The sequence below is a fragment of the Notolabrus celidotus genome, chromosome 11 (genome assembly GCF_009762535.1).
Source record: "Notolabrus celidotus isolate fNotCel1 chromosome 11, fNotCel1.pri, whole genome shotgun sequence".
NCBI classification, from domain to species: Eukaryota; Metazoa; Chordata; class Actinopteri; order Labriformes; family Labridae; genus Notolabrus; species Notolabrus celidotus.
Window position 1 is genome coordinate 4246110 of NC_048282.1, and position 13513 is coordinate 4259622.

Here is a 13513-nt window from a genome sequence, read left to right on the forward strand (position 1 = left end):
CGGTGTACTGAGAGCCAATCTAAACAAAGTGTTAACACTGCAAGGAGAAAAAAATAAAAAGGAGCTGCTGACAGATTCAATAGAAAATGGCGACATATTTAATAAAGAAACGGCGACTTATTCCATTAGCTATGACGTAATTTAGCCTTGATGAAATTAAGTTTTATTTCACAGCTATTTTAAAAGATCTTTGGCAGTTCTGGAATGAGTTGCAGTGAAAGGATAACTGTGAATGCTTTTCTTTGTTTATGTCGTTGGACAAAAGCATGAAATATAAACTGCTGATACAAAAGGGTAATAACATCTTTCCAGTATCAAGGAGAAGTTTAATGTTTCAAAGCAGTAAGAAAGTTTCTTCACTTCAACACAGCTGATGTTTAATGACTCTAACTCCTCTTGCTACATTTCTGCCTGAAAAAAAGACGGCATCATGAGACCACGATCGAGAGACTGAAAGGTGGCATGAGAGAGACAGAAAAGAGTTTGAGTGTCTGCCTCTAACTGAGATGAAACACCCATAAGGTCAAAGGTCATCCCACCCAGAGTCCAGTCCGAGGGATCGAGGCCTCAGTACCCCGGAGAGGTCACACAAACAGACGGGTGTGTGTTCTCCACCAGTTAACGATTGGTTAAATAAATGGACAGGATCCCTGCGGAGTCCTCCAGGCAGACACTGATGAACTGAAATGACGCAGGTTGGGGTCTGAGTGATGGTGCGAAACACAAACACACAAGTACAGACACACGCAGGAGGATCGCTGGTGTCCTAACATCAGTCAGTACTTCTGGGCTGGTTTTAAAAAACACTCAATTTAAAAAAACCTGGGGGTCATTTCATGCACACCTGGGTGTACAACAATGACCCTTTATTTAGCGCCTTCAGGTGTTCTGCTGGCTAATCTGCCGGATGTTTGTAAAGAGAGCTTTTTCAAGGACGGAAGATGCCAGAATCCACACGTTTATTTATTTAAATGTAATTATATAATATTTGCTTATGCAGATTTTAGTTATATCCTTCTCAAAATGTATTTCGAAACCTTGGAATCACTTTCAGTTTGTGATGGCTTTGGTGCCCCCTGTTGACGATCTTACATCATTGCAAAGTTCTAGACATTAAACAGAACATTAAAGAAAGGAAAAAGTAGTGTTTGAAAATAATAATCAAATAAAGTTATCAGGTATAGACAGTGGTGGACAGTAACAGAAATTTACTTAAGTACACTTTTGTCATGATCCTCATCATGGCAGCCCTCCCCTCTCCCTCTTTGTGTGTGTGTTTTGTCATTTCCCTGTCTGTTGCTCCTCCTCCTGTGTCTCTTCCCCTTGTTTGTGTCTTGTGGGTGAATGTGGGCGGGGTTTCCATTCTGCAGGCAGCACCAGGTGAAGCCACTCAATAATCAACCCTCTCCTATAAAGACTCCGGATTCTCTCCTACTCGTTGCCAGATTGTACTTCAGTTTTCAGTGGTATACTGAATCCGTGGCTCCTCAAGCATGTTTTTGTTTTGCTTGTCTTTGTGTGTGTCAAGCTGATGTCCTTGTGTGTTTTCATCTTGATTCAGAGTTTGCCGTGCATGCTTCCCGCTCTCGTGCTGATCGCTTCCCTGTCTGCTGCTGAACCTGCCTGCCCTTGCCTGAGCTCCAGTTACCCTCTGTGGAAGGACACTGGAAAGAGGGACTGCTCCGCTCGTTACCCACGGTGCCATTACCACGGAGTTCACTCTAAATAAAACACTTGTATTTTCACAATCCAGCTTGCCTGAGTTCTGCATTTGGGTCCAGTCCTAGTGACAATCATAACAACTTTTTGACTATCTGTACTTTACTTGAGTATTATTTTTTGGGGGATACTTATTACTTTTACTCCCCTACATTTCTATCAGTGCTCTAGTTACTCTCTACTTTATCTTTGAAGTCAGCTCATGAATTTCCTTCTCTTTTCTGAAATCTGATCTCTAAGACAGTAAACTGTGTTTGTGTAGTTCTGTTTGTCTCAGTGGTTTAGTCGTACCTGTATATCGTGCGTCTCCACGGTTGAACGTGGAGCAAACACAGAGCAGATTTCACTCAGATCAGGCAGTTCATGTAGAGGTGGTAATGAGGGCTATAATTCTCCACCTGAGCACCCATGGTCATATCTTCAGCCCGTGTTAGAGGTTTTTAAAATGAAGAATGATACCTATGGTTTGAAATGTTCTCCCTGTTTCCCACTCTGCCCAAACACACAAACATTCACTGTCCAACCTGAGAGAGCGTGTTGAGCTATGTAACGTTTGATTCATTCCAGATGAACATTTCAAAGGTGTCTGTGCTTGGAGTAACTTAGTGTCTGTTTTTATTCCATGGTATAGTTTTTAGAGATTTTAAGTAATGGTTTCTAAATGAACATAATGTAACAGAATGTACTCCTGTGTATTCTTGACTGCATTTATGCTTTGTGAAAATACAATGTTTAGAGATATTTTAAAAAGTACTTTGAATACTTCAGTATTTTTAAAAGCAAGTACTTTACTAACTTTAACTCAAGTGATAATTTGACAGAGAAACTTTCACTTGTATTGGAGTAATATTTGACCAGTAGTATCTACACTTTGACTTAAGTAATGAAGCTGTGTACTTTGTCCACCACTGGGTATCGACTACATAAGTGTTACACAAAAAGGTTTGTCCATAAAAGATGATCACAGAACAAAACAAAGAATAGACTTTAAGGTAGGGAGAAAAACGATTACTAAATTTGATTGACAAGAACGAAAAAAGGAAGACAAAAACAAAATAGAAAGAGAAGATAAAGACAAGAAGAGAAAAAAGATTTGTTCAGGAGAGGAAGAAGAGAGATTTATAAAGGGGGATTCTGAATGTGTGTACGCAGTTATAAGAGTGTTGGTGTTTATGTGCATGTTGTAGTTTGATAAGCAGTAAACGCTATTTATATGTGGACTCTAGTGTTTCTTTTTTTCACAACAATCTCGTTTTTCTTTCTGGAAATAATCAAAACATATCGACAAAAAAAGTATGTCATAAAAAATCCGAAAATCACCTTCTTCAATCATCCATTTTAAGTGAATTCCCCACAAAATATATTTCATTGCTTCATAAATTTAATAATTTTTGGATAACTACCTTTTTATTTTATATAGATGTCTTTAGACACATTTTTATTCCCCATCTACGAATCAGTTGTCATTTTCGAATATTTTAAAATTTGTTCACTTTGTAAAAATTGAAGACTTACTTTGAATATTTTCATATCTTAAAAGTAAAATTTTTCATCATTTTCACTGGTGCCTGGTTGTAATACAGTATTCCCGCCAGACGGTGGCTATAGAGCGTCTTAAAGCTGTTTGCTAACCGCATTAAGTAACAGAAGAAGAAGAATGCTAACTGCATTAAATAACAAAAAGAAGAAGAAAACATTAGCGACGTTAGAGACCCTTTCTGTGAGAACCTTAGTTTCTCTAGTTTTAAACAGCTTAAGACATCTTGCAACCATCTATTGTGAGTCGGGGGGGATACAAGTTTCCATTTAAAAAGGATTAAGCGCCTGGCCAGTAAGGTGGTGAATGCAATGACGTGCTGAAAAGTAGAGGGAACATTTTCCTTCGGTGGGAGACCAAACAGACCAGTCAGAGGATCCGGTATTAAAGACATTTCAAGAGATTGACCAAGTGTATCAAAAATATTGGACCAGAAGTCGGTAAGTTTTGGGCATGTCCAAAACATGTGTAAATGGTCAGCTGGAGATCTTTTACAACGGTTGCAAGCATCACTATGATTTGGGTATATTCTAGCCAACCTAGCATTGGTGAAGTGGGCTTTGTGGAGTATCTTGCACTGCATCAGGCCATGCCTGGCACATATAGACGATGAGTGGACCAATTTTAGAATGTCTCTCCATTGGCTGTCTGAAATACTTGTTTCCAGATCATGCTCCCAGGATTCCTTAACCAATGTGGTAGTGGCTGGGTTCAGGAGGCCAATCCTATTGTAGAGAGGAACTGATCAATTTCTGCCTCTGGGGGGCGATTTGGGAAATGAGGAAACTGTTTTTGGATGAAGTGTCTTACTTGGAGGAATCGGAAAAAGTGAGTACTGGGCAAATTATATTTTGATGACAGGGATGTGAAAGATAAGAAGGTTCCATTTTCATAAAGGTCGTTAAGTGTTTTAAGGCCGCTATCCATTTATGATTTAAAAAGTTAGGAAGTGGTTTATATGTACTTTGATAACTTTCACAGCACCCAAAAACGGATTTCCTCCCGTCAAAAAATGAGGAAAAAGAAAAAGCAGAACGAGCGCTGTGCATTATGGGAAACAGTACGCGAGGCAGACTGGTCCGATGCACACTGAGATATTTTCCCGTATCAGTAGATATCCGGGGAGTTTTGGCATACTGCAGATTTTGCTCTTGTTCACATACTACTTACTACATACTGAATTTTGGACATATCAGTACGTACTGCTAGTATAGTAGGCGATTTCGGAAAACAGCCAGTGATTTTCTCCATTTTTGAATCTCACACTACTACACATGTATTTCCAGAGACTGAGCATGGCTGTGAAATGTAAACACACACGCCACGCTGCGTCACAGAAAAACCAACATAAAGATTGAGACAGGTGCTGACTGCCCGCTACTAGCAGCACCTCGTCCTGCTGCTGGTTAACGTGACTGCCACACAAACAGGCTGTTAACAGGACAGTTGTTTGTGTGGGGGTGATTATTTGAATAATCGTCGAATAGATGCCAAGAATCATCAAATAGTATTTTGGCTTCAAATGCACACCCTAGCTGTTACATGTCGCTTACATTTTAATTTTGTGTCCCAGTCCCCCTTTGCACTCCTGAAGCTATCAACATTTCCATTTACTTCTCTCAACATAATCATTGTACTACAACACAAATATAATGTTTGACTAGTTGCTGGCACTTCATTAATTGAATTTACTAAATGTTTCCTGGAAACTAACCTCTGTGTTTCCAGCAGGTCTCAAACCAGCGACCTACTTTTCAGAAACCACCTTATAAGTGAACCACTGACTTGCTGAGCTGAAAGTTATTCAGTGCAAGCAAAAGAGGACATGTACTGTTTTTATGATGTGCCATAAAACCCCAGAGTCCAACAACCACACTGAGGATGACAGATTGAGGGTGAGGTGGAAAACTGCACCAAGAGAACACACACAGTGACACACACACACACACACACACACACACACACACACACACACACACCTAAATCTACCAGGAAAACGAAATGTAGCAACGAACCATCTGTACTTTGTACCCACACACAATCCACCAACCACACACTCTTTCCACTAAAGGGTTGGCACTCTCCCACCCCGCTGTCTCATTTCCCTTTCTCTACTTTTTACCAACATCCAGCTTTCCTCTCCCTCATGCCCAGTGTGACCCCCTCCTGCTGAGCCCGGCAGGGCGGCACACAGGGCTGCCATTTGGAAGACCGCCGTGAAACAGCGAGCTACGAGCTTGCTTTAATAGCTCCATTCATTGATTTGTGTCTTTCAAATGGCTCCAAGTGTGAGGCTCTGCAGAGGGTCCCAGCGAGCTGAGTGGCTGTGTGCAGAGCAAGCCTGTGCGGCTGAAAAGATGTATAGAGGGCCTGACGCTGCGGCTGAGTAGCCCTACAGAAAGCCTCACGGCAGAGCTGCCTGCTGAGGCTTAACCTCGAACCCTGGGGATGTGAGCACAGAGAAAGGCCAGTCTGGGCCCTGTCTTTTTTTTAGCATCTTGGCATCAACCATATTTGTTTCATTAGCCTGGTTTCCTCCACAGGACTCCCCGGGGGCCCACCATTGATTCCTTATCATCTCATATGTACCACTCATATGTATCATGATACAGAGGCTTCCTGACTCTGCTGCCTGATAATACAGATGTTTATCAATGAGTCATTCATACTTTGAAGTAGTTAGAAATCATTACTTTAAACTTGATGAAATCTTTTGAACCGCATCGAGTTATAATTTACTCTAAAAGCAATTAGAAAAACATTCTCGCCTTTGAGGTTCAGTCTTCTGTTTCTCTTATAAACCATAAATCCAGTAACAGTTCACCTCAGGTACCCAACACCAAAACAAAGATTAAAGTACCAAACTGGATATGTCATTAATTCTTTTGCTTGTCAGAGCCCCGTGGTGAGAGCTTTTTAGACTCTGATCTGGACTACAGTCCTGAGCAAAGCACCTCATCAGGTCAGAGGGGGCAGGTCCCAGGTTGAGCGAGAGGGGCAGTAAATAGAGACAGGGGAAGCAGAGGCAGGAGACGGGGACTTGGAGTTCACACCGGGAAAATGTACGCACAGGAGGCGGGCAGAACAACAGGACAGGATTTGATTGGTTTAAAATTTTGCGACCCAAAAACGGTGTGGTTGGTGTTTTCCCAGGTTTACTCTGGCTGTAGATAGCAGCTTTTTTTCACTCTTTTTTTTTAAGAACATATTATGTATTGATTGCCATCAGGACATAAAGATCATTTTAACCAGTATAACAAAAAGTGTATCTAAATCTGATTACCAACCCAGGCTTTAAGGTTTGAACTAGTAAAACATGCTAGCTTAGCTAATATAATTAATGGGCTAATACAGATCATTTACAAATGAGGTAAACAAAACCCAAAAGGTTTATTAGCTCTGAGATGGTACATTACTGTAGGGCAGTTCTTGTTGCTAGACCAGTGTTTTTTCTTTTTTACCTCGACATGTTTCGACTACAAACTTCCTGGTCGTCCTGCTGTTACAGGTAGGACGACCAAACCTCTACAAATAAGCTGACAGACTAGTCACAACAACATCACGTGACTCCTCTAAAGAAGACTGCAGGAAGTTTGTGGTTGAAACTAGGGATGTAAATTCTAGGCTCATAGTCTCCGCGGACATACAATCATAAAAGTGAAGGCTCAGACTTCAACAAGGGAACTGAACAGAAACATATTGAAGACTCACAGTGTCCAGTTTTCTGTCCACTCATTCTTATTGAGAAAAATAAGCATGTAAACATGGCCAGGTGTCAGCCGGGAGCGCAAATGATTCATAATCAGTCCGGCAGCATCTGCACAAAAAAAAAAGCGCTCGTGGAGACCTGTCACTCAGCCGCAGCCCCCAGTTGAGCGTCTCCGCTGTGTGCAACACCTTCAGTCAGCTGATTCACATCGAAACATGCTTTAAACTGAAAACACCTCCCTGATAGCTGAACCAAATATGAGACCACATGATGTTTGTTCCATGTGATAGAAAATCCAAACAAAAATTTTTGTTTGAGTAGGTTCTTAACAATCAATTAATCAATACTTAATTAATTGTTGACATCCTGAGTTGAAACATGTCAAGGTAAAAAAGAAAAACACACTGGTCTAGCAATAAGAACAATAAGAACACTTCGGCAACTAGCATATGTTTACAGATTCTATAGCTTTATGCTAACGTTTATTATTCAGACATTTAAGAATAAAACTGAAATGATCAACTTCAGCAGCCGTCTTTCTTATTGTATGGTTATTGATAGAAAATACAAATAGAGAACTTTTTAGACTGATCTACTCAAACAGTAAGCAACACAGACTTTGTTCTTTCATTCTGCCCCCTAGTGGCCAAAAATCACCTCCTGCAACTTTAGCAAAAGCTGGCACCTCTGTTTCATGAGCACAATCTGTTTCAGTATTAACTCATATTTATTTTTAAATTACTTGATGGAAATTTCTATTATCATAATGTGGGTTGGGAAATACATATTTTCCGAAGCCTGTGATCGTGTTGTAGGAAAACTCAGCTGAAAGCCTGTGGATATTGGGGTCAGCTGCATCGTCAAAGCTGAGCAGTCCTTCTAATTGCTTCACGCCGCATTAAAATTCAATTTAATTTATGGTTTCCAAACATTCCCTTTAGGAAATGAAGACAGAGTGCAGCAGTAGTTCAGTATGCATGTAGAGAAATATGAGTGTTGCACAACTGTGACAGCTGTATATCAGAGTTTTCTGGTCTGTTATTTATTGCATGTGGTTAGCAACACAAATGAGTTATGTGTTTGTGCGCCTGTGTCTAAGTGTGTGTTTTTCTATATGAGTGATGTGCTCAGACATTTCCCCTCTGAAGATATTATCGAGGCCCCCACAGCTTCCCCATGCAGACCATTCCATCACACACAGATACAAATGCACACATACACACATGTTGTCTTACTTAACCAGGGCTTACCTCTCCTCTGTGGCCCACATAGATGAAAGCACACATGGGCTGGAAGGCACCCGTGCCACAGGCCAGGAGGTGGGTGCGGTTGAAGGGTTGCAGGAGGCGGACAAAGTTGGCACACTCCGTCTGCAAAACACAGATACACACAGAGAGTTAGACTCTGTATCTCACAGGAATGTATGTTGTAGAGGCAGGGTTGACTCCTTTAACTGATGGTGTAAATAATGAACCATGTATAATTTTAATTAATGTAAAATGAATTCCTGAACGCACCGTACTTTGTTACAGCACACACAGACACACACCAAATATCAAAGCACTATCATCTAGATGCACATAAGTTGATTTTCGGTGTTGAAAGATCCAGAATTATTTCTTAAAGGTGCTCATTGATCCCACATGTTGGTGATCAGAGCCAAAGGAAAAGCTTTATTAGATGAAATTGATAGCCCAGCACTCGTATCTCTTGTTTTTGGACTTTAGCCAAACAGACGAACTGATGTTGTAAAACATGTTTCATCACGTTCGGGTCAAAAGCACAAGATTTGTAAAAACTTCAGAAATGCCTGCAAGTCGAAATAAGAATGTAAGGGGTCATATCAATGTGAAGTGAGGGGTTGTATCCACAGAAAAGACACTAAGAATAGCCTATACTTTATAAAAGTTAAGTCTGACCTAACCACAGCACTTTATGATTCTATAAACTCTCACATTTAGCAAAGTGCTGTTCTGAACATCTGGCAGCAGAAGTATAAAAGGGAACAAAGACTGTTAAGTAATCCAAAACTGTCAGACGAGTGCAGGAACAAAAGACGTGGTGACTGAGGAAACAAGTCTCCAGAAGTGAATGCACTCAACACAGGAGCAGAGGAAACAGAGGGCACCAATACTTCCTTCTTCCTGTCTGCAACAGCAGCTGACAGAGAGGATGTGCGCTAAGAAAGAAGGGATCCGATGTGTGTCAGTCTCTCAAGTTGGAAAAGGTCAAACTCATATCTGCAGAATGAGCGTCTGGGGTGTCACTGTTTATACAATGTGGACAAGGCCTGGGGGACAGCTGCTCTAGTAAGATTCAAACTGTGAGAGAAAAAAATCTTCATCATTGTGATGTGGGATTTTCATTAATGACTGTTTAACATATATTTCAGAGCAGCTATGTCTTTGTATTGACACCATAGACTTTATAATTAATGGACGTAGTATCTGTGACGTCACCCGTATGTTCCTGAGGGCTGTTTTGAGGCCAATCTTTGGCAGGTGCCATATTGGAAAGGCTAAACTCAACCAAACTTAGTGTGAGGTAAAGAGGTGAGCCTTCAGCCTCCTCACCAACAGCTACAATGTCCCTATTCAGACCTAAACTGTCTTTTGAACCAGTCTGTAAACATGTTTGTTTCTGCTGTAAAGATCGTCTTCTTTGAATGGGTGTGTATGTGGTTTCTGGTGTTTCTGCAGCCAGCCTCAAGTGGACGCTCGATGAACTGCAGTTTATAACTGCATAAAAGTTTGTACATAGAAAATGCTAATTTACTTTTAATTGCTAATAACTTTAATAATAACTATTCTTTGTGCTTTTTGTTGTTTGCACTATCTATTGCTGCAGTAACACTGTAAATTTCCCCATTGCGGGACAATGTGAGAACTCTAGCTGATAAGATGGACGAGCTAACAGGACTAGCCAGGAGTCAAATGGAGTTTCAGGAATGTAGCATGGTGTGCTTCAAGGAAACGTGGCTGCATCAGGATATTCCCGACCACAACGTCTCCATTGACGGCTTCCAGACTGTCCGGGTAGACCGCGATAGCAGCGAGAGCGCTGTGGGCCTCCGACCATATTATCTGCACAGGGAGATCTCACATGTCATACTGGTAGCTGTTTACATCCCCCCTCTGCCAACCCGACTACGGCGTCCAACGTTCTCAACGCTGCCATAGCCAGACTCCAGACAGACCACCAGAGTGCCCACTTCCTGATCTCCAGACAGACTACCAGAGTGCCCTCTTCCTGATCTCCAGACAGACCACCACAGTGCCCTCTTCCTGATCTCCAGACAGACCACCAGAGTGCCCTCTTCCTGATCTCCAGACAGACCACCAGAGTGCCCACTTCCTGATCTCCAGACAGACTACCAGAGTGCCCTCTTCCTGATCTCCAGACAGACCACCAGAGTGCCCACTTCCTGATCTCCAGACAGACTACCAGAGTGCCCTCTTCCTGATCTCCAGACAGACCACCAGAGTACCCTCTTCCTGATCTCCAGACAGACCACCAGAGTGCCCACTTCCTGATCTCCAGACAGACTACCAGAGTGCCCTCTTCCTGATCTCCAGACAGACCACAACAGTGCCCTCTTCCTGATCTCCAGACAGACCACCAGAGTGCCCTCTTCCTGATCTCCAGACAGACCACCAGAGTGCCCTCTTCCTGATCTTCAGACAGACCAACAGAGTGCCCTCTTCCTCATCTCCAGACAGACCATCAGAGTGCCCTCTTCCTGATCTCCAGACAGACCACCAGAGTGCCCTCTTCCTGATCTCCAGACAGACCACCAGAGTGCCCTCTTCCTGATCTCCAGGCAGACCAACAGAGTGCCTTCTTCCTGATCTCCAGACAGACCAACAGAGTGCCCACTTCCTGATCTCCAGACAGACCATCAGAGTGCCCTCTTCCTGATCTCCAGACAGACCATCAGAGCGCTCTCTTCCTGATCTCCAGACAGACCACCAGAGTGCCCTCTTCCTAATCTCCAGACAGACCACCAGAGTGCCCTCTTCCTGATCTCCAGACAGATCACCACAGTGCCCTCTTCCTGATCTCCAGACATACCATCAGAGTGCCCTCTTCCTGATCTCCAGACAGACCACCAGAGTGCCATCTTCCTGATCTCCAGGCAGATCACCAGAGTGCCCTCTTCCTGATCTCCAGACAGACCACCAGAGTGCCTTCTTCCTAATCTCCAGACAGACCACCACAGTGCCCTCTTCCTGATCTCCAGACAGACCACCAGAGTGCCCTCTTCCTGATCTCCAGACAGACCACCAGAGTGCCCACTTCCTGATCTCCGGGGACTTCAACCGTGTATTTATTTTCTACAGAGCTCATTATTGTTTTTGTAGAACTTATTGTGAATAGAGCAACTGTAATGACTGAATTCCCCCCCTGGGATAAATAAAGTATTTCTGATTCAGATTATAACACTTCCACATGGGCTTCATATTTTGAGGCCAGAGGTTGCTGCTTGGTTAACACTTGTAAGCATCTATCAACTAATTTAGCAACTTTTTGTAAATATATTATAAATTTACTCATTTAGTTTCTACATAGAAAATGCTTAATTACTTTTAATTGCTAATAACTTTAATAATTACTATTTTATATGCTCTTTGTTGTTTGCACTATCTACTGCTGCTGTAACACAGTGAATTTCCCCGTTGTGGGACCAATAAAGGAATATCTTATTTTAACTGACGATTAAATCTATGTTTTTTATCCCCTTGAGGTAGGCATATAAAATTAAATTCCCAAACTTTAAAAACTGAATCATAAGACACAGTTTGACTTTCCCTTCTTCAACTTTAACACCTGCATCTCTCTTTCTTTCCCACGCTTACCTTTCTTCTTGTCAAGTGAGAGCAATGAGCTTCAGATTAAAAATGTTAAATCTGGACGTGAGCTGTCTCAGGCAGCCCCTGAATCATATAATAGATTCTATATTGGCACAGAAAGTGAACATTTCCATGTAGTTGGGCAGTGAATGGTTGTTTCAGGAGTCTGTTGGATGGATTTTATTTGGCTCTAGTTCATGTATTCTCTGTGTTCTGAGTTTGGATTCGAGTGGATATGATTGATGAGCAAATAATTTGTTCTTTGACCCGTAGTGATGCTGGACACAGCTGCTATCAGTATTCACTGTAATATCAAACAATGACATAATGTTTTGAACTGCCCATGGGAATGATACAAGTAAGCCAATTCCTGATAAAGCTCTGCTTTAGCTGTGAACCTTTCTTATTTCAGAGCTCCTTTGTATGTCTCTCTCATAGAATCATAGACTGTATAAAATAAGGACGTAGTATCCGTGACGTCACCCATCTGTTCCTGAGAGCTGTTTTGAAGCCAATCGATGGCGGCAGCCATATTGGAAATACGGAACTCAGCAGAGTGTGACGTAGTGTGAGCCTCTTAGCCAACAGCTATGTGTTACTGACCGGGAGTCACATCAGTCATGTCCTTATTTGGGCAAAACTGGTAATCTTAATATCTTCTGAACCGTCGCGTTAGAAAAAAATTCTCCCCCCCCCCCCCCGTACAGTGTGTGCTGATAGAGAGATTAGCTTCGTAGGGCCAAGCCATCTTTTGAACCAGGCTGTAAACATGTTTATTAATGCTGCAAAGATCGTCTTTTTCCCATTCATGTCTATGTGGTTTCTGGTGTTTCTGCAGCCAGCCTCAAGCAAATTCTCGATATATTGCAGTTTATAACACTTGACGCTTGCATTGAATGTATAAAACATGGTCTCAGTGACGTCCCCCATTGGTTACTGAAGCAGAGTTTTGAAGCCTTCCAACAGTGGCCACCGTGGTGGAAATAATGATTTATCCTAGCTTTCGGTTGACCAAGCAAGAGGCAAAGGGGTAGAGTTGAGGTGGGCCTTTAGCCTCCTCGCGAACAGCTAGAGTGTGCCCGCCTGATCATACAAACCTCTTCACTTTGATATCTTCAAAACTAATGACCTATAAAAAAAAATCACAGCTATGCAGTGTGTTCTGTTAGAGAAATGTTGTACCAGGCTGTAAACATGTTTTTATTTTATTTTTTTGCTGTATGGACATTTTGAATGGGTGTATATGTGGCCTCGTTTGCCTTTGCAACCAGCCTCAAGTGGACACTCGAATAACTGCAGTTTTTAGCAATTCTACATCAGCTACATTTCACAAGACTGGAGATTTCTTTGTTAAAATTCCCAGTTTTACAGCTGGATTAAACATGTTTACAGCCTGACACTCCAGAAACTGCAGATTTTAGACCTTCCGCGTCAGCTTTATTTCTCAAGAACGGATGTTGACGCTTGGTTTCTCTGTATTGCTCAATAAAATTATATTAGTAAAATATGTGATTGGCTGCTAAGTGTCACATGTGTGGATTTAAAAAGAATGCATTAGTCAGTGACTTTCTTGGGCTGCTAAAATTGCAATGGTGGCAAAGGCTGTGACATGATACAGTTGTAAGAACAGAAAAGCTCAACGAAATGTAGCATCAGGCCCAGATCCGGGGAGGTCACTAGGGCTGCTTTCGAAACAGT

The 13513-nt window shown here is 42.0% G+C and overlaps 1 protein-coding gene across 1 annotated transcript in view; it reads right to left on the reverse strand.

The window, feature by feature from the left end:
- sema3bl (sema domain, immunoglobulin domain (Ig), short basic domain, secreted, (semaphorin) 3bl) overlaps window positions 1-13513 on the reverse strand; it is a 137352-nt gene that overhangs the window by 55382 nt on the left and 68457 nt on the right. Inside the window, exon 4 of the mRNA XM_034696071.1 lies at window positions 8216-8335. Coding sequence (XP_034551962.1) covers window positions 8216-8335 — 120 coding nt within the window. The remainder of the gene's footprint in view (window positions 1-8215; window positions 8336-13513) is intronic.